Here is a 23,071-nt window from a genome sequence, read left to right as displayed (position 1 = left end):
TATCATCTCTTCTAAGCCTAAGGGCAGTGGTGTAAGCATCTAGCAGCCTAAATGCAGTGCCATCAGGCATTGGAAATACATACTATAGGGATTTAATGTATTTGAATAGATAAAAAATCTACTCACCTAGTAGCAGCAGGAGAACACACTTATAAAAGTATAGAAATTTGCAAGCTTACAGAGCCGCTGGCACTTTGTACTCCAAGAAGGGTTGAAGGGGAAGGAGAGGGGGGAGACTGGTGAAGTTCTGGAAATGGGAAGAGTTCAGGAAAGTCACCCAGAGCGCAGCTCAGGGGAGACTTACTGGACAGGATGAGAGATTGAAAATTTAGAGTGAAGAAAGAAATACAGAGACTAAAGAAATTAATGTGCGAGGGTAAATCAATTATTATCCGCAAAGTAGTTATAAAATTTTATTGCAATCAAATAAGAAACTTACAAGAACATCATTTTTCAACATAGTCTTCTTGGATTTCAATGCACTTGGTCGATCGTTGTACAAGCTTCCCGACGCTGCTTCCTGATGCCCTCATAAAAGAAAGTTCTCGGTTGAGCTGCAAGCCAGGAATGCACCACTTCTTTCACTGCTTCGTCTGAGGCAAATCAATGACCTCTTAACGCCTGTTTGAGTGGACCAGACAAGTAATAGTCAGAAGAGGCAAGATCGGAACTATATCGACGATGATCCAGTACTTCAAATTTGAGTTTCTGGAGTGTTTCAGCAGTGTGAGCAGCAGTATGCGGACGGGCATTGTCGTGCAACAACATAACACCTTTTGACAGCAATCCTCGGTGTTTGCTTCCAGTTGTAGGCTTTAGATTGGCAGTAACCATCTCACTGTAACGTACACTGTTTATTGTTGTGCCCCTTTCCCCATAATGTTCCAGCACTGGACCTTGTGTGCCCCCAAAACCCATAAGCATCAGTTTTCCTGCGGATGGTTGGGTCTTGAACTTTTTCTTGCACAGCGAATTTGGATGTTTCCATCCCTTACTCTGCTGTTTACTCTATGGCTCGTAATGATGGATCCACGTTTTGTCACCAGTAATGATCCTGTCTAAGAAGTTATCCCCTTCGTTACCATAGTGCGATCCAAATGTTTTTTTGCAGATGTCCAAGGGCATTTGCTTATGTAACTGTGTGAGTTGTTTTGGGACCCATCTTGCACAAACTTTATGAAACCAAAGTCTGTTGTGGATGATTTCGTAGGCAGAACCATGACTAATTTGCAGACGATGTGCCTCTTTATCAATAGTTAATCGTCTATCTAAGAGAATCATTTCACATGACCGCTCAATGGTTTCTTCATTTGTGGTGGTAAATGGCTGTCTGGCTCCTTCATTGTATGTAACACTTGTGTAACCATTTTGGAATTTTTCAATCCATCCATAGACACTCCGTTGTGGTAAAACACTGTTCCCATACTGTACTGAAAGTCTTTGATGAATTTCAGCCCCTGATACACCTACCGACCACAAAAAACGGATCACTGAATGATGCTCTTCTTTGGTGCAAATAGACAGAGGAGCAGCCATGATTAACAGCATGGCAGCAATAATGAAACTAACCTAGCAGCTTGAAAATTGCAAATATATAACAACAAATAAACAAAGCATGCGTCATCAACATACAATGACAGTACTACCAAAATAAAGAAAAATATAACTAAATTGCAGATAATAATTGACTTAGCCTCGTAATTTGAGACTACATGAGTGGCAAGAATCAAGGACATATTGTAACACTCATTCTGACCTGCAGAGCTTTGAGAAACTGGTGTCTGGAGGAAGAATCGAGATGGAATGTGTGATGAAACAGGCGCTGAGGTTACGACTGTCATGTTGTAGAGCATGCTCTGCAGCAGGATATTGTAAGTTGCCAGTATACAACCTTTTCCTATGCCCATTCATTCTAACTGATAGCTTGGTGGTAATCTTGCCAATCTAACAAGCCAAATAACATTTACATAACATCTGGTTCATGGACATGTGTTGTTTCACAGATGGCACGCACTCTGATTGTATGTGTGTTGCCAGTTACAAGGCTGGTATACATGGTAGTCAGAGGGTGCTTACAGCAAGTCTTATAGTGGGGATAGTCACAGGGATAGGAGCCTCAGGATAGGGAAATGGCTGCAGAAGGAGCATAGGGTCTGACAAGGATATTGCAGAGATTGGGAGGCTGACTAAAAGTTATTCTAGGTGTGGTGGGAAAAATGTCGGACAGAATTGGCTTCATTTCAGGGCACAATTTAAAAAGTCAGAGTGTTTTCAAAGTAGTTGATTAATACATTCAATATTAGGATAATAATGAGTAACAAGATGTGTGCCATATTGTTTTTTAGATGGGTCAGAAGTAACAGGATTGGATGTGATGCCCTGGGAAATAAATTTTGAACTAGGCTGTTAGAGTAATTATGTCCAGTGAAGGCTGAGGTGACAATTGTGATGTATTGTGTAAAGTGTCTGCATCTGAACAAATACATTTGTCTCAAATGCCAAGCTGTATGAGAGGGAACATTTGGCATAGAAAGGTTGGCAACTATCAAAATATAAGTACTGTTGGTTTTCAGTAGATTTATTGAGAACAGAAGTGGCAGGCTGATCCACATTGAGAGTGAGGTCAACATCAATTGCAGTGACATGTTATTTGGACGTTAATTCAGAATAGGACAACGTGAAATTTAACTGGGTGAATGTATTCATAGATTACAAGAATTTTAACCATTCAGCCTCACCATGACTCCATTTGGCAGAGAAGTCATCAACTTATCTGAAACAAATACAAGGCTGAAGGCTCATGGATCCTAGGAAGGCCCCCTTTAAGTGAGCAATTAAACAGTTGGAACAGGAAGCTACCAGCCTGGTTCCCATGGCCATGCCCCTGATCTGTTTGTATGTCTGCCCCTCAAAGATACAGTCGTTTTTCATACATATTCTTCCACAAAACACCATTTTCTCAACAACAGACAATCTCAGGAAGCTTCATAAGAAATTGTACCTACTGCATAACAAGTACAAAACAAAACATATACACTCCTGGAAATTGAAATAAGAACACCGTGAATTCATTGTCCCAGGAAGGGGAAACTTTATTGACACATTCCTGGGGTCAGATACATCACATGATCACACTGACAGAACCACAGGCACATAGACACAGGCAACAGAGCATGCACAATGTCGGCAGTAGTACAGTGTATATCCGCAGCAATGCAGGCTGCTATTCTCCCATGGAGACGATCGTAGAGATGCTGGATGTAGTCCTGTGGAACGGCTTGCCATGCCATTTCCACCTGGCGCCTCAGTTGGACCAGCGTTCGTGCTGGACGTGCAGACCGCGTGAGACGACGCTTCATCCAGTCCCAAACATGCTCAATGGGGGACAGATCCGGAGATCTTGCTGGCCAGGGTAGTTGACTTACACCTTCTAGAGCACGTTGGGTGGCATGGGATACATGCGGACGTGCATTGTCCTGTTGGAACAGCAAGTTCCCTTGCCGGTCTAGGAATGGTAGAATGATGGGTTCGATGACGGTTTGGATGTACCGTGCACTATTCAGTGTCCCCTCGACGATCACCAGTGGTGCACAGCCAGTGTAGGAGATCGCTCCCCCCACCATGATGCCGGGTGTTGGCCCTGTGTGCCACGGTCGTATGCAGTCCTGATTGTGGCGCTCACCTGCACGGCGCCAAACACGCATACGACCATCATTGGCACCAAGGCAGAAGCGACTCTCATCGCTGAAGACGACACGTCTCCATTCATCCCTCCATTCACGCCTGTCGCGACACCACTGGAGGCGGGCTGCACGATGTTGGGGCGTGAGCGGAAGACGGCCTAACGGTGTGCGGGACCGTAGCCCAGCTTCATGGAGACGGTTGCGAATGGTCCTCTCCGATACCCCAGGAGCAACAGTGTCCCTAATTTGCTGGGAAGTGGCGGTGCGGTCCCCTACGGCACTGCGTAGGATCCTACGGTCTTGGCGTGCATCCGTGCGTCGCTGCGGTCCGGTCCCAGGTCGACGGGCACGTGCACCTTCCGCCGACCACTGGCGACAACATCGATGTACTGTGGAGACCTCACGCTCCACATGTTGAGCAATTCGGCGGTACGTCCACCCGGCCTCCCGCATGCCCACTATACGCCCTCGCTCAAAGTCCGTCAACTGCACATACGGTTTACGTCCACGCTGTCGCGGCATGCTACCAGTGTTAAAGACTGCGATGGAGCTCCGTATGCCATGGCAAACCGGCTGACACTGACGGCGGCGGTGCACAAATGCTGCGCAGCTAGCGCCATTCGACGGCCAACACCGCGGTTCCTGGTGTGTCCGCTGTGCCGTGCGTGTGATCATTGCTTGTACAGCCCTCTCGCAGTGTCCGGAGCAAGTATGGTGGGTCTGACACACCGGTGTCAATGTGTTCTTTTTTCCATTTCCAGGAGTGTATCTGCAGATAGGTAGACATAATTTGAAACACATTCACCAAAGTGAAGCCTTTTAAAATATTACCACTGGAGCTGTCTAAAAACACCAAGAAATTCTGGTCACATCTGTCATTGTACAGACACTTGTAGATGAGACAAGAGCTGGAAGGGAGACTTTGGTGTTAGAATACAGCTTAATAAGCTAATCTTGAATAAGACCATAAGGCTCAACAGACACTCTCTCAAGTTATATACAGAATTTGAGAGTTAATTAGTTCTGAACTTAATTATAATTAACTGTAAAATCTTTGAGCAGTGGGAAGTTGTCCTTTCCATGGAAACCAGTTAAATCAAACACAGGAAATCACATAGCTTTCCTGGTATTTCCAGTGCCATTCTACTGCCGCATAAGAACACTTACACAATATTCTATTAAGAATTATGGTTTTGCTTAACCATAGACACTCATACTCACAATGTCACTATCACATACAACACAAATAAACTGGATTTAATACTATTTACTATCACTATACAACACTCAAACCACTAATGAAACTTGGCTGGCACTTTAACAGCTCACTGCATGTGTGGGCTGGACTGTGGCAGCATTGGATTGTCTAGCGGGGCACAGTCTCGTAACATAGATTTACTGATAAGAAATTGGTCAGCTTCTCCTACTTCATTGTTGTCAGTGATTTGTGTTTCACGAAGCACCATCTTCACCCTTCTTTATATTTGATTGATAATTCACCATAAATCAGAGTCTTTTGCTATTTTCTGACTACTAATAAATAGTACTGCAGCAGAAAAAAGTTTTTTGACTGCAATGTTGTTGATGTCCATTGTCAATGGCAACCAACCAAACTTCTTAGCAAAATCTTTATAGAGCACCAAATACGGTGTCACGGTGGATTGGTTGATGCATGTACTTACGTATGTAATATGTGCAAGTGTGTACACTGTTTTGCCTGGTGTTCTGAATACTCATAATTTCCTTAAATAATTTGGTCATTGTGTACAGTAGTGGACCAGAAACAATCACTTTTCTTCACCTGGAAGTTATGTGTGGAGCTGTAAAAAAGTCTGATCTTCAACTGCGACCGAATCAACATATTCAGATGTCAGTTTAACTTATATACTGTTCAATATCATAAAAACATTTCATATTAACATCTTGCAGAACACCAGACTGGTATTACAATTGCCAGAGCAGACAATGTTATCTAAGTGACAGACTGTCACCCAAGGTCTAAATTAACACCATTTGATATCTCTGCACAGAGAAGAAGCCAGTCACACATTGTTATTTGCGGTGCTATTCTGTGGGCTGAGATCATCTCTGGTAGGGAACCAGCACGGAGCAAGTATCTCCATGTCACAGCAGGTAGAAAGGTTTTAACACTGAACTCTTCCCAGACATATGGCATCCATGGATTACTCTGTTTCTGCACAGAATTTCCCACATTTACCACACAGTGGACAGTCTGGTCTTTTTCTCTGACTTGCAAATTATAAATTCTTCCAACTTAAACCTTGAGTGAGACATGTTATTTCCTACAAAATAGCCTGTGATACTACAGAATATAAACAACACATTAGGATACCTCACTATTCTGTGGGATACTATACCGCATATCATTGGTTAATAACTGTGATTTAACATATTTGGGAACATGTGCTTAATTCTATAAAATTTTACTGACAAGGATGCTAAGCCACATCAACGCTTAATAATTTGGACCAAAAGGCAGGAGGAAACATCTGACCCTTAGATGTAGTCAAGACAGAATTGTTGTAGGTTTTGTGCTTGCCCAATCACTAAAGGTTGCTAGGACCATACTGAACATGCAGAAGGTTTGCTCATCAGAAAGCTGCTGATGAGCGCACATGCCTATAGGGTATCTAATCCAAGATGGCCGCCGAGTAAGTGACGGCAGAAACTGTTTCCAGAAAGTTAAGTGATTTAGACAGGAATATAATTTAGTTTAACGCCGATAACAAATTAAATACGTGCATTAGTGTATCGTTTAGTCTTGCCGTTGAAGGTTTGACTTTTCTTTGCGTATTTTTTCGGAAAACACGAAAAGATCGTAACTTCGCGAAGTCGCGCTTAGGCTTAAATTTTGTAAGCGTGTTTGTTTCTTGTTTCACGGTAATTTAACTAGTTTCTCGGTAGCAAATAAGTAAACTACCGTAAATAACGTATAACTTCATTGTTTTAAAACAGATTTCAGAAAAACAGCGTAACTTTATATCAGAAACTTGCTTATATACATTTGTTTATAGGCCTAATTCTTGGAACGTTTTTGGCGAATCAAACTTAAAGTATCTCGTTTAATTGTCCTTTTTTTTCATTCCATCGAGTGAAATATATAATAAATAGCGTATACCTTCATTGTTTTAATACAGATCTCAGAAAAACAGCGGAATTTTAAATCAGAAACTTGCTTATATACATTTGTGAATAGGCTTAATTCTTGTAACGTCTTTTTTTGATTTTCGGTAATTTAATTGATTTATTCTAGCTAAAGTATTATTTTTTGCCATGAGTGAGAAGTGCCTGACTTGCCATAGAATTGTTAGTTCCGGGGTTTGGTGTGATGGGTGCAGTAGTTTTTTTTCACCGGGGGGACTGCAGTGGCGTGGGTGTCGGGGAAGTGGGTAAGGCTCATCAGTGGTTATGTAGGATTTGCAGCAGAGATAGGAAGATAGTGGAACAGGAGGGGAAAATTGCTACCCTTCAGGCTGAGCTAGATCAGGCTAGGGAAGATCTGGACAGGTTAAGGAGGGAAAAGGGCAAAGAGAGTTGGGAAGTGGCAACAGGTAGTAGAAGGAACAGGCCTAGAACTAAGTCTGACAGTTTTGTGGTGAATGTCAAAAATAAGTTTGACCTGTTGCTTCAGTTAGAAACTGAAGAGCCTCAACCAGAGGTAGGTGTAGACAAGACACAACAAACTTTCAATAGGAAATTGAAAAAGAATGTAGGAAAGTCATCGAAAAGGAAGAAAGTTTTGTTGTTAGGCAGTTCTCATGCCAGAGGTGTAGGCCAACTTCTGCAGGAGGAATTAGGACCAGAATACCAGGTCACAAATTTTTTCAAACCAAGTGCTAGTCTGGATCAGGTGACAGAGGATTTAGGTTCACTCTGTAAAGGATTTACCAGGGAAGACACTGTGGTTATTGTGGGAGGGCCAGGGAATAGCATCGATAGAGATCCTGGGTACAGTATAGAGTGTGACCTGGTAAAGATTGCGTCGGCATCGAGACACACCAATGTTGAATTTGTATCTGTCCTGAGACGCCATGACCGGCCTCATTTGAACTCTTCTGTTGGGAGAGTTAATTTGGAGTTGGAACGGCTGCTTGGGTCAGGTGCTGGGGCTCATATTGGTGTGGTTCCTGTTGATTCTCTCAGTAGGTGGGACTATACCAGGCACGGCCTACATCTCAACAGGAAAGGGAAGGGGAAACTGGCTGGGGTAATAGCAGGAAATTTAAGGGGGGGAGACACTGCCATGAATGGTAAAATACCAGTGGTTACAGGTGTTGGAGTAGCACCTTTTTTAGGATAGGTAAGACAGAACGATGTCAAGTTCTGCGAGAGGTCAGGATTGAAACAAATCTTCAGTTTAGGAAAGAAATTAAACAGCACAATTCTAGCACATTGGATTACCAATCACAGCTGTCAATTATAAATTTTCACCAATCACCAGAAATTTTATCTCCACCAAGTTGTATCTCAGTCCTAGGTAATTGCATTGATGAATTAAACTCACCCAAACCAGTTGACATAATCTGTCTCTCTGAACACCATGTGACCACTGATATAGGAACTAGGCCTAAGCACAATGAGAAACTCAGACAGGAGAGTACTGGAAATGTTAGAATAAGGAAAGGTTCTCATAAAAGTATAATTAAAAATAATGTAAGTATATTTCATCAAAATATTGGGAGTTTAAAGAATAAAATAGATGAGCTTCTGGTTTGTTTAGAAGATTTAGAAGTTTAGGATGAAATAGATATACTATGCCTGTCTGAGCATCACATTGTTACTGATATGGATAAGGTAAATGTAAGTGGATATAAGCTCTCTGCACATGTAATGAGAGAAAATATGGAGAAAGGAGGAGTTGCATATATGTCAAAAGTTATCATTGTGCAAAAAGTATAGAAACAAAAAAGTTTTGTGTAGAGAAACATATAGAAGCATGTGCCTGTGAGCTTAAATTTGAGAAAGGCACATTTATAATTGTAACTGTATATAGGTCCCCATCAGGAAATTTTCATCTATTTCTGAAAAATTTGGACTCCTTGTTGTGCTATCTGTCAGACAGGGGGAAGCATATTATTATTTGTGGGGACTTCAATGTAGATTCTCTGAAAGAGGGTAATAGGAAAAATGACCTTGAAGTATTACTCAGTTCTTTCAATTTGACACCTGTTATTGATTTTCCTACTCGGGTGGTAAAGGATAGCAGCTCACTGATAGATAACTTCTTTATTGACCAAGATAAGTTTAACCAGATAAATGCTCAGCCTGTTGAGAATGGTCTTTCTGATCATGGTGCACAGCTAGTTACAATATATGACATGGCTCCATTCAGCAATACTAAACAGTCCTCCAAAGTAGTACGTTCAGTCAATGATTTAACAATTGCAAATTTCAGGGAAAGCCTACAGCAGTTAGACTGGGATGAGGTGTACCGTGAACCTGATGCCAATTTAAAATATAATTTATTTCATGACATTTTTGTAAATGCATTTGAAAACTGCTTCCCCAAGAAGATAGTTAAATATACTCGTAAGAAACCTGTAACAAACCATGGCTTACTAAGGGTATAAAAATATCTTGTAACCCGAAAAGGGAAATGTATCTGATAACAAGAAAGAGTAGTGACCCAGAAACTATCAAACATTATAAAAACTACTGTGTTATATTAAGGAAAGTTATTAAAAAATCCAGAAGTATGTGTATCATGTCTGAAATCAGCAACTCTGATAATAAAATTAAAACAATTTGGAATATTATTAAAAGAGAAACATGGCAACCAAGAGCACAGGAAGACAGTACTACCATCAAATTGAATGAAAACCTTATGAACAAAAAGTCAGAAGTTGAAAATATTTTTAATAATCATTTTCTAAATGTTGTGGATATAGTAGGATCCAGGTGTTCATTAGAAGATGCTAGGCTGTTAATGGAAGAGGCCATACCTATGCAGTTTGATACAATTGAAATCTCACCCACTTCTCCCTCAGAAATTAGGAAAATAATAAACTTGCTTAAAAGCAAAAACTCACATGGAATTGATGGCATTTCCAGCAAAATACTAAAAGCTTGTTCTCAACAGATAAGTAAGATTCTCAGCCACCTGTGTAATAGCTCTCTGGAACAGGGCATTTTCCCTGATAGACTGAAATATGCTATTGTTATACCTTTGCATAAAAAGGGGGATAGATGTGATGTCAACAATTACCGTCCAATCTCCCTTCCAACAGCTTTATCCAAAATTTTTGAGAAAGTAATGTATTCAAGAGTAGCTTCACATATCTGTAAAAATGAAGTACTAACAAACTGTCAGTATGGTTTCCAGAAAGGTTTTTCAACAGAAAATGCCATATATGCCTTCACCAATCAAATTTTGAATGATCTGAATAACCGAACACTGCCCATTGGGATTTTTTGTGATCTCTCAAAGGCTTTTGATTGCGTAAATCATGAAATTCTGCTAGACAAGCTCAAATATTGTGGCATGAGTGGGACAGTGCACAAATGGTTCAATTCGTACCTAACTGGACGAGTGCAGAAAGTTGAAATAAGCAGTTCTCATAATATGCAAAGATCAGCACATTCCTCAAACTGGGGAACTATCAAGAATGGGGTTCCACAAGGGTCAGTCTTGGGTCCTTTGTTGTTCTTAATATATATTAATGACTTGCCATTCTATATTCATGAAGAGGCAAAGTTAGTTCTCTTTGCTGATGATACAAGTATAGTAATCACACCTGACAAACAAGAATTAACTGATGAAATTGTCAATACTGTCTTTCAGAAAATTACTAAGTGGTTCCTTGTAAACGGCCTCTCACTGAATTTTGATAAGACACAGTACATACAGTTCCGTACAGTGAATGGTATGATGCCATTAATAAATATAGACCTTAATCAGAAGCATATAGCTAAGGTAGAATATTCCAAATTTTTAGGTGTGTCCATTGATGAGAGATTAAATTGGAAGAAACACATTGATGATCTGCTGAAACGTTTGAGTTCAGCTACTTATGCAATAAGGGTCATTGCAAATTTTGGTGATAAACATCTTAGTAAATTAAATTAGCTTACTACGCCTATTTTCACTCATTGCTTTCATATGGTATCATATTTTGGGGTAATTCATCACTGAGGAATAAAGTATTTATTGCACAAAAGCGTGTAATCAGAATAATAGCTGGAGTCCACCCAAGATCTTCATGCAGACATTTATTTAAGGATCTAGGGATATTCACAGTAGCTTCTCAGTATATATACTCTCTTATGAAATTTGTTATTAACAACCAAACTCAATTCAAAAGTAATAGCAGTGTGCATAACTACAATACTAGGAGAAAGGATGATCTTCACTATTCAAGATTAAATCTAACTTTGGCACAGAAAGGGGTGAATTATACTGCCACTAAAGTCTTTGGTCACTTACCAAATAGTATCAAAAGTCTGGCAGATAACCAACAAGTATTTAAGAAGAAATTAAAAGAATTTCTGAGTGACAACTCCTTCTACTCCATAGAGGAATTTTTAGATATAAAAAAAAATTAAAAAAACACAAAAAAATAAAAAAGTTGTTATATTAACTTAAGTATGTTGTTAATATAACAGAGGGAAACATTCCACGTGGAAAAAATATATCTAAAAAGAAAGAAAGTGATGAGACTTACCAAACAAAAGCGCTGGCAGGTCGATAGACACACAAACAAACACAAACATACACACAAAATTCTAGCTTTCGCAACAAACGGTTGCTTCGTCAGGAAAGAGGGAAGGAGAGGGAAAGATGAAAAGAAGTGGGTTTTAAGGGAGAGGGTAAGGAGTCATTCCAATCCCAGGAGCGGAAAGACTTACCTTAGGGGGAAAAAAGGACGGGTATACACTTGCACACACACACATATCCATCCGCATATACACAGACACAAGCAGACATTTGTAAAGGCAAACTCTTTGCCTTTACAAATGTCTGCTTGTGTCTGTGTATATGCGGATGGATATGTGTGTGTGTGCGAGTGTATACCCGTCCTTTTTTCCCCCTAAGGTAAGTCTTTCCGCTCCTGGGATTGGAATGACTCCTTACCCTCTCCCTTAAAACCCACTTCCTTTCATCTTTCCCTCTCCTTCCCTCTTTCCTGACGAAGCAACCGTTTGTTGCGAAAGCTAGAATTTTGTGTGTATGTTTGTGTTTGTTTGTGTGTCTATCGACCTGCCAGCGCTTTTGTTTGGTAAGTCTCATCACTTTCTTTCTTTTTAGATAAGTATGTTGTTAAATTAACTTAATTATGTCACGTATTGGAAAATTTGACTTGTTCCACATCATTACGAAATATCGTATTCATGATCCATGGAACTAGTATTAATCTAATCTAATCTAACCAGATTTGCTACTGGACTGAAAAGTAATATCAATGGAATGCACTGTTCATGTTACACATTGCTGAATTACAGGATAGTATCAGTCATAACATCAGAATTTTTTGAAGATGATGCAGATGTCTATGGGGAAATTCTATCTGGTAAAAATTGTGCTACCGCCCAGTTACTACTTGACAAAAATCAACCTAGTGTAAAAATGGGCAAATAGTCCCTAATATGGGAAATGCTAAGTTGTAAACTCTATGAAGCATAAAAGTGTGGTACCCTTCAAAACCCTGATTAACGAAGCATGACTACAACAACTACAACAAGTAATGTCATACAAACATTTGAAAGAAATGGTGTGTAGAGATATGATGTGGAACACCACACAGGCTCAGATGTCGGTAGGAAACTGGGATACTAAAGTCTGTTTACAAAAGTGATTGAATACAAAACACCTGTACCACACATAATTAAATACTTTTCAAATGTCTTGGACTTGTACTTGGTTGAACTAACAGTGAACATCAAACATACAATGTACACAAAGAAGGATGGTATGAATGGTAAAGGACTTGACTGATACGTGAGAGGGCGCAAAAGAAATATTGGAAGCCCTTAATGGCTGAAGCTTACAAAAAGAACTTGGGCATCTTGTGAGATCCTGCTAAGAAAACTTCAAGAACAGTTTTCAAATTAGCAACTAAAAATATTCTTCAGACACCTATGTATCTGTCATGTAGAGGAACACAGATAAAATTAGATAAATAACATTTTGTACAGAGTTGCATAAGCAGTAATTTCTCCCATGTTAGCTCCATGAGTACAATGGGAAGAAACATTACACACTTCATGGCCATTCACAGAGTATAGATGTGGATACAGAGGTAGATGTTGGAGCATAACTAAGAATTTCATAAATAGTATACATAGTATGTCAACCCCTGAGATTATTCCAATCATACCTGGTAAGCAACCTCATACACTGCATTACCATCTGGTGAAACAGCTGCATCATCAAGAAGGTTTATAATTTGAATGACAGCTGAACAAAGACATGATGGAAATAGTGAATGTGCAGAATGGATGTGATGGGTTGCATTCCTCTGCTGGTTCTCAGCTTGCTCTTCATCTCCTCCTGTCATAAAAAATAGAAGAAGAAAATATCTTGAGTCACAATCATTGAATAAAATTCTTTCTACTGATAAAACTTACAGTGAAATAGTAATATTTTAGACAGACTAAGGATCAAATGACATGCTATACTACATTCTTCAGAGAATCTCAGTGAAAAACATATACAAATTAATGTTCAGTTGACATTTAGCAAATTACTATTTACCATATAATCACAAATGCTACACTTAATGTCATAATTAGAAAGGTATTCTTTTTGTCATTTGTCTTCTGCCTCATTTGATGTGGTCCACTATGATTTCCTTATCTCATCACCTCCGAGTAGACTTTGCACTCAACAACTGTAATTATCTGTGCTGCATATATGGTCTGTACAACCATTTAGCAATTATTGTTGCTACAACTGTCTTTTGATTGCTGATACCTCTTTCAATCTGAACATCATCAATGAGTTAAGATCTATTTATTACCATTGGGTCTCTTAATCTGTTCTAGGCAGTTTTTAGTAAATATTTTTCACAAGGTGTATTGTAATGCTCATCACTTTAAAAAAAATAATTTTCTCAATTTCTGGATAACTAACATTGTCTCCAATGATAGCAATATGATTGAGGAACATTTGCACTACAGAACTGACATTTTCTCTAATGTTTTCAGTTACATCTAAGGGTACGTCTGATGGTCAATAGAAAGATTCAGTTACAAGTTTGCCAACACCTGACATGAAGTCTTGCCCAAACAATATCAGATGTACCTTCAATTTCTAACACGGTGGATTTGAGTCTCTTGTCTACAGAGACAAATACATCATCTATGTTTTCCATTCGTGCATCCTTTCCATATACACTCAGATTTTTCACCAAAAATATCGATGCTTCCTTTTTCTACTTGTAGGCAGCTCTTTGTACTGAGTTGCTTTTTTGCACTGCTTCAAATTCAAACTTCATTGCAAATGCTTCTGTAGCTGATCATTAGGATTTTAATCTTTTCATCTATGGGGCCGATTTCTTTTTGAGACTTTCACTAATACATCAGGGGCCCTACAGCTACAATTACCTGGACTGAATGGGGAGTTGCTTAAGCTAAAAGAACTACTGAAAGTGCTGTTCCCCTTGGTCTCTGTCTCCTCTGTACAGGGTCTGTAGAGCTACAACTGACACATCAGTCATTGCGAAGTGGATGCGCAGCAATAGAATCAGAGCTGTACTGGAGGGGAGGCAAACTGGGCAACAGACCAGGGTGACAGGTTTTAGGGGGTGACAATATTTGAGGGAAACTGTACAAAAAGCGTCAGCTTCAAACAAATTCCTAAAATTTGCCACTCACTGGGGAATATCAGTTGAAGCACATGCATTTGATACTATCAGCAAAAGTAAGAAATAGTTTCATATACTGATGTTAATCATTCTTTTTATAACATATGAGAGAGCAATCTTATGAATTTCATTTTTCAATTGATAAATCTGTAACAGTGCAGTTCATATGGTATTAAGATATGACCACACCTTTGTTAATAAACTCTTAACAAAAGATATTCATGCACATTTTTTTCCCGTTTGTAAACAAAAGAACACATTTGCCACTCACTGGGGAATATCAGTTGAAGCACATGCAGAAGTGTGTTACACAGTGTCGTTTATTCTTGATACTATCAGCAAAAGTAAGAAACAGTTTCATATACAGATGTTAATCATTCTTTTTATAACTCATGAGAGAGCACTCTTATGAATTTCATTTTTCAATTGATAAATCTGTAATAGTGTGGTTCATATGGTATTAAGATATGACCACACCTGAGTGGTTTCATTAACTTTGTTAATAAACTCTTAACAAAAGATATTCATGCACATTTTTTTCTGTTTATAAACAAAAGAACACATTTTTGTAACACTCTGTTTGTGGTTTATAAGCAGAATTATTTTCTATGAAACTAATGATGAATTAACTTGTCACCACATCTTTGCTAACTTTTTTACATTGGGCACGTGCCTGTAACAGCAGAGAGTAGCAGATGCACTTTGTACGATTTTCACATGGATGACTGCACACATTTTACTTCAGTTTGTTAAATCAAATGGCAAGTGCTTTCTAACATGTTTCCTATCCTATCGTTAATGGATACTGCTTTGCAAAATTTTGATAATCACTGAAGAAAATGACTGGCAGAAAGTGAGTAAGTGGGGCCCAGTATCAATCTCTGGCAAACGAAAAAAGAGAAGAAGAAGCATTGAAGAAAGTTCAGCGTCTTGTTTTTATAAAAATCCTCAAAGATTTCAATTATAGAAAAATACTCTCACCAACTGAAATTGTAGAAGACCAGGAAGCAACATTTAGCTTCAATAAACCCAAAAATGAAGAAAAAAAACCACCTTCACCAAATGAAAGTGAAAATGTGAAAATGGAATGCCCATCGTAGTTGAGGAACTGTTTGCATTCAGTGGTGAACCATTTTTTTTGGACTGAAACTGGTAAAATCTGGGACTAAATTGTAATAAAACTTTAATAAATATTTGTAATTCAAGTCTTGGGGGGGGGGGGGGGGGGAGCAGAGATACTTTTTACCCAGGGGCATCAGGAGTACTAAATACTGGCCTGAACAGAATCTGTACTTCCTGCAGAGGAGACACCTTCTGTTAGTATCACTGGTGAGTATCTCTTGGAATTTCATCCAGCACACTCATCTGAAGCATGTAAATGTAAATTTTCAATATTTCCTCACTATTAAATTTAAATGTTTTTGCTGAAGATGTAGTTTTGTATGCGAAAGTTAGAGTCTAATTAGAAATAAAGTCGCTAGTTAAGTCTCTGAGATGTCAAATATTCCTACGTCACATCCACCAGCTACAGATGAGTGGCTACCTTTCCTCATTTCTGTTTATTTTACTAATAAAAATGTATTATTGAAAATCTTCTTCTTGACTTCTATGCTTCAAAATGATGTTTCAGTCTCAGTCATCCTCATAACATTCTGTATGTTCTTTACAGTGAATTCTGTTACTCAATACATAAAAGAAAACCCAAAGTATATAATCCACAACAGACTTTATATGATAGAAGAAGACACAAATTATACAACTTAAGTTTATGAGACTGAAAATACATGAAAGCATCATGATATACTTACCTTCATCATGGTCATCCCCAACAGCATGGTAAAGACTAGGTTCATAAGCAGCCTGAACAGTAATTGGGATGGTGGTTATAAGAAAATTTTCTCGTTCAATACGTTTCTTATCCTCCTGTGCTTGGAGTGCCATTTTTATCAGTTCAGTTTGCTGTTTTTTCCGAGTTTTTGTAGCAGTTACTAGTGATCGCTGCCAAGAGAAATAGACAAAGTCAATTTAAAATCATGCTGTAACTCTTCAGTAAAGCAGTCTTCTACAGGCCATTAAAACCTGAACTATTAATGATGCAAATACAAAACAAAATAATTTTTCCCAAATGTTCTGTAGGCAATCTGATAAAAGAATCCAACACCAAATATAATTACAATATTAACAAATACTCTAAAGAATGATTGCTGTGAAATATGCATGAACTTCCTAAAATATATTTTATCAACAAACATGACAAACTTTAAAAAATCACACATTTTATCTACATACATACAAAACTATTTATATTGTTGAATGTGTGTATTTCACTGACTGTGAAATCAATATATTAAATTCTTAAGATCCCCAGTGGACTCAGCCAGTTGTTGAAAGAGATGATAGTGGATAACAGTGTAGTAGTTACAAGTGAATGGCAGCATACTCAGTAGCAATTAGGTTAAGTTAATAGACAGTAATGCCAAATTAACATTTTTTTGCAAGAGAGATAAAAAACAAGCTAGACAAAATACAAAAATAAAGTAGCATGAAAGTCCATAAAAGAAATCTGATGACACAAAATGTAAAGGGTTAGATTGTGAACATCAGCCTGATGACTGTGGTGGGTCTTCCTTCCCAACACACTATACAAATTACAGCACAATGGGCAAACATTTTTCTAGCTGTTAGGCATTTTGTATGCTGTTAACCCACGGAAGGTGCACATATGTATAAGGTGTATCAACCATGAATAACATTGTCCTGTACAGTTCCACAGTTGATTTAGAATTCCAAGCCCATACCTATTCCTTCTTTATTGCTTCAACTAACACAGTGATAAGTTGTGGTGTCATCCACCCAAGAGAGCTGCAGTACAATAAAATAAACAAGTGAGCTAAATGAGAAAAAAAATTATCATCCGCACAAGTAAATGACCCAAATTCTGAGCTAGTGGAAAAATCCCACAATGAGAGAGTTGTCTACGAGATAATTAGCAATCAAATAAGTGGTTGGCTGAGATCTGATGCAACTGTGCTGTTTAAAGCTTCAAGTGGTTCATTCATGTGGAGTAACACTTGTATATGGCAACAAAGTGACATAATGAACATTTATTTTATTATTGTTTAATTAAACAGTGATTTAGATCATATAATGTACGTTTATTTTATCACTGTTTAATCAAATTGAGACTAAACTGTAATTCTGCTCATACATGTTTATGTTGGTAACATAAAGACAGCTATTCCTTACATGTGTACAAAGTATCCCGCATGCCTGCTCATGTTATGAAAAATGGTGCGCTGGCTCAAGGATTAATGAAAGTAGAGTGCAAGTCCCCATTCAAATTATGGACTGTCCTCTTCTCTGAAAAATCATTGCACCCTTCTAAAATGTGACAAACCAATAACTACATAACAAAAGCACTGCACACTGGTGGAGATGTCACCAGAGAAGCAATTCCTGCATCACTCAGCTATGAATAATCCACATGCAACTTTGAAGGATTCCCATTGCAAACTGTGGGGGGAGGCAACTACATAGCAGTCATGTGGTTTACTTCACTGGCCTCAGCAAGCTGTCCCACATTGCAAGATCATTGCATGTTGAGTGATTCTACAGTTTGGCACTGTACATACTGTGCAGGCCTCGTTGGAAACTAGACCCACCTCTTTCTGGACCTGAGTTTTGAAGACCCTTGAGACCCAGCGGAATTTCATCTCCTCCCATAGATGCTGCAGGCAAGACAGGGAATCCTGGAACAGCTGAACTGGCTTGTCCATTGGTAACATGCATTGAATGTTCTAAGTGCTCTCAGGGAGTTGAGGAAGTGACAGACTTTGTAGTTTAAGTGCGTCTCATCTGCTCCATTATTCTCAAGGTTGTATGTACACATATCATATGCAGTTCCAGTGGTAAGTGGATTCTGTCACCCCAACATGTGGGACAGATGAAACTGAAAGTCTTCAGATGTGTATTACTATCGGTTCTGGCAATGTTTAATCAATACTGTAAGCTATGACTGTGGTGCAAATAAGACAAGACTGGAGAGTATTTTACCGCAGAGAAATAATCAACAAAAGACCTGTTAACTGTGTTCTCCCTGTAACAAATACACGTAAAATTGACATTTACACTGATAACCAAGGATGAGGAATAGCTTTTGAAATATGAGATATGCGTATACACGAGATTAATATCATGGTAAACAAGACCCAAATTTCAACGCCGCAACAGCTTTCAGTCACAAAAAGTGTCATGGTTAAACAGTGACAATTTTTCTGTTTTCCTGGAGGGGGGCAGATGATGTAGCAAAGTACAACGCAAAAGATTTTGTATTTTCTCTTAAAAGGAGGCTGCATCCATTCAAATATACAAGTCTGATCATTTTTGTGTACCACATCATCATGACCTACATAACTGGTACCATGAGACTAAGAAAGTAGAAAAGGGAAGTAAAACTGTTAAAACTGTATGCAGGAAAATTAAAAATGAAATATATCTTAATATAAAGACACTAGAGGAACGATTTCAAACAACTCACGGTTTCCTCATCAACAGACGGTGAAACACATTTCTTTGTTGTAAGATTTCAGATAGAGTTCACACAAAATGAAATATGCAGTGAGGTATTGAGCAAGTCATATCTCTGAAAGACCAAGTTGACATGTCTTTAGAATTTAACATGCGATATGATGAAACAGTAGTGATTTATCCCAGGACTTGGAACAATGATGAAAATAATGATCTTTTTTTTAAGGGGGTATAAACATTCCAGCAGTTCTAACTTAGAAAATTACAATCTTCTGTACTCCATTAAAATAAGTCTTCCTACTGTAACAAACAATGGAAAATGTACAGAAATGGCCATGCCATGTGATGCATTTAAACATACAATACTTGGAGATATTTTGTACATGCTGCATTTTTCATGGATAAATAGAATCCACATTTTATGGGAAATATAGAGCATGGCCTAATACAGAATGAAACAAGATACTTTAAATTATATGGCTATTCCTAGTAAGTAGTAGCTGTAGTCAGCATCAGATATGGTACTAAAGAGAAGGAAAAAATGGTTGTTTTTTGAGCAGCATTGCAGAGCATGCTCACTTGAATTAGCTTGCATCATGATACAGTATGAAGACTTCATCAACAACACAATGAAACATACAGTAGAGTGTGTCTGCCACTCAAAAAAATAATGGAGTGGAATAAATACTTCAACAGCCTCGGTAAGATAATTGGCCCCATTCGACCCAGTGACCTCACAATACTGTGTGATTTAAATATTGATGCAAATTCTTAGAATATCAGTAATTTAAAATTATCACATATATTAAATTCATATTATCTTGCAAATGTGATAACTTCAGACACCACAACAACAGATTCAACCACCAGAAGGATAGACTATGCAATAATAAGCAAATGTGAAGAAGACAGTATTGACAAGAGTAACCTATAATTTGAAATCTCTGATTATTATTGCTAGCAAAGTGATTACTTAAATACGGGTCCTCCAGAAACTGCAAAAATAGTCCACCAAAAATCAAGTCCTATCACTGTGGACATGTTGTTGTGGTCTTCAGGCCGAGGACTGGTTTCATGCAGCTCTCCATGATACTCTATCCTGTGCAAGCCTCTTCATCTCCAAATAACTACTGCTACTTACATCCTTCTAAATTTGCTTAACATATTCATCTTGCCTTGTTGACGTGCAAGGTTGAACTGTCGTTGATCCGACCCCCACCATTTTCCCCATATGATGATTATGCACAAAACTGGGATGCATATGAAAACCACCTTAGGCATCATTTTCAAGTTTTTGTTATCGCCGACTCCAACTTCTGTGAAGCTTTATTTTTCTCATGGATTTCTCCTCGTGTTTATCAGCTTTTGTTTGGCTAGCTCCTCTTCAGGAACCTGCATCTCTCTTTTGATGAAATGTGTCAACTGCCCTATAATTATCATTGCAACTGTACTCATGTCATTGCTGGGACTGTCAAAAGTGGTTGCAATGGGTATACAGAGCTTGGGCAGTGGAACTTCATAGGCTTAGCTACCATAGCCAGTTTCTTACTGAGGCCAACCAGGACTCATACACTAATTTGATGGTTTGTGATGCTATACTATGCCTTCCCCAGATATGGAGCACACAGGTATGAGGTGGGGAAAGGGTCAAGCAGTTGCATACAGTCGGGAAGTAAGACAGAGTATGACCCACAAGCAGCACTTTACTACCCCACATCCTATCTTGTAATCCCTCACCCTCTCCGCCCCAGCCTCCTCCATAGCTCCGCCAACCACACTGCTTCTCCCATAATGTGTTGTTGCTTGCAGTCTGGCCTCCAGAGCCAGAGACAATGGTCACATGTGTGTGAGTCGCATTTGCATGAATGTGTGTGTGTGTGTGTGATCCATCCTTTTCTTTCTCTGCTTTCTTGTGTTTTATATGTCACCTTCCAAAACACACTGCATACTTTGCCATATTGTATCAACTGTCTCTTCTGCACACAACAAATAGCTATAAGATTGTGCTGACTGTTAATGAAGCATCTCATGTCCAAGGTTATTCCCACCAGTATCATTAATCCTAGATCTTCAAATGGATCACTCTTCCTGCATCACTCTTGCATATTTTTGCATGTTATTTTCCAAACCTTCCTGTGCCACACAAACTTGTACCTCATCCTACCAACTACTCCCCACCCACCTCTCTTACTTCTCTCTTATTCCAGTTTGCACATAGTAACCCCACCTGATCTTGTCAAATCTGCTGCCCCTCTTCTTCATACATATCTCTCCCCCCCCCCCCCCCCCCACACACACATTATAATCTTTTTATTTATTTTTACCTTCGATCTCATTGTCTTTTCACATCAATTTCAGTTGGTTTTTGCCTTTCACTTTTGGCCTACTCCACCAAGTTTCATCTTGTTTCCCCATACTTCATCCACTTTGTCCTTTTTGTAGTTTTTCCTAAGTATTTTGGCATATTTCTACAAATTTTTTTGCATCTATTTCTATGTTATTTGCATATTTTTACACGTTTTTATCCTATGGCATGGATCCTTGCTCCTTCCACCTGTGCCAATACAGAAAATTTTCCTTATTCCTGGCCAGAACCCAGTCCCACATACTGCTCCTCCATTGTTCCTTGGCTCATGGAATCCCCCCAAACAGCCTTAGCATCAAATTACCCATCTCTGGCTACAACCCCTCCTTCCACAATGACTTCCATCTACTCAGATTCCACAAGTCCTTAACCCTCAACAAAATAGTCTGCCAAACCATGTAAATCAGGCCCAAACCTCCTTGCAATATTTCCTCTCCAGCCATAAAATTCTCCTGTTGTGCAATCCTAAATTCCTGGATCCCATTTCACACACTGAATCTCTTGCCCTCCAGGAACTAGAGCAACATGCAGAATGCCATCTCCAAAAGATCTCTCTAATTTGTTCACTTCCTACTCCTGCCTTGGATTACTACTATCCACCACCTCTACAACAGCCTCCAAACCTCCCCCACATCCCCCCATAGCTGACAAACCCTGCATCACAGACCTACTACATTTACTCCACTCCCATGACCGTACAGAATCCAGAACAGAAGGACAACCAAAACACAGTCATGAACCTTTGTTCCAAAAACCTTAATCCCACAGAGATGTTAGCTCTTTACAAAGGCCGTGTCTTTTGCCCCACTCCCAAATTTAATCGTGCTGGACTTGTTAAAGAGCTTCTCTCCTTCTCCCAGTCCCTACAGTGGAAACACTTTTTTGCCACCAACCCACCATTCAGATTCAACCAAAGAGCATTGTTAACTTCTGCCTGACTCAGTTCATTCCTCCCATTCATTCGTGATCCACTAACCCCAAATCACCCCCCCCCCCCCCCCCCCCCCCAGTTAACTTTCCAGAATTTCTTACCCTCGGATCTTGCTTTACTATCATTCCGCATATCCCTCAACATGCAAGGTAACCTTAAATCCACAGAAAGAACTGCAATCCACCACCTAAAAACTGATCCTGACCTTACAATCCTGCTTACCGACAAAGGCTCCACCACTGTTGTTTTGAAGTGCTAGGTTACCTCATGGAAGGACTTCACCAGATCTCAGATTTCTCCACCTACAAACCCTGCCACAGTGACCCTGTACCAGATATCCAGTAGGACCTCCAGTCTCTCCTCAAATCCTTAGATCCATCCCAGAATCACTAGCCAGAGTCTATTTCCTCCTCACCCCTACCACTCCCTGCACTCCTATCTTCTACATGTTTCCTAAAGTCCATAAACACAGCTGTCCAGGATGACCTATTGTGGCTGGTTACTGTGATCTCACTGAGAGAATCCCTGCTCTTGTAGACCAACACTTTCGGCCCTATCACACACAATCTACACTTCTGTATAAAAGATACCAACCATTTCCTCTACCAACTCTCCATGATTCCTGTTCCTTTAACAAACGGTGTCCTACTCATCATTATTGATGCCACCTCCCTTTGCACTAACAATCCTAATGCTCATGGCCTTGCCACTACTGAACACAAACTTTCCTGACATGTTCCAA

At 39.2% G+C, this 23,071-nt stretch overlaps 1 protein-coding gene across 1 annotated transcript in view; it reads right to left on the bottom strand.

Annotated features, from left to right (window-relative positions):
• The window catches only part of LOC126194994 (protein unc-80 homolog), a 1,036,886-nt gene that overhangs the window by 346,248 nt on the left and 667,567 nt on the right, over positions 1-23,071 (bottom strand). The window contains exons 39-40 of the mRNA XM_049933411.1: positions 16,315-16,504; positions 13,019-13,191 (exon numbers count right to left, since the gene is read on the bottom strand). Of these exons, the coding sequence (XP_049789368.1) occupies positions 13,019-13,191; positions 16,315-16,504 (363 nt within the window). The remainder of the gene's footprint in view (positions 1-13,018; positions 13,192-16,314; positions 16,505-23,071) is intronic.

This window comes from Schistocerca nitens, chromosome 7 (genome assembly GCF_023898315.1).
Source record: "Schistocerca nitens isolate TAMUIC-IGC-003100 chromosome 7, iqSchNite1.1, whole genome shotgun sequence".
Classification (NCBI taxonomy): domain Eukaryota; kingdom Metazoa; phylum Arthropoda; class Insecta; order Orthoptera; family Acrididae; genus Schistocerca; species Schistocerca nitens.
This window is presented reverse-complemented; position numbering and strand designations above follow the sequence as displayed.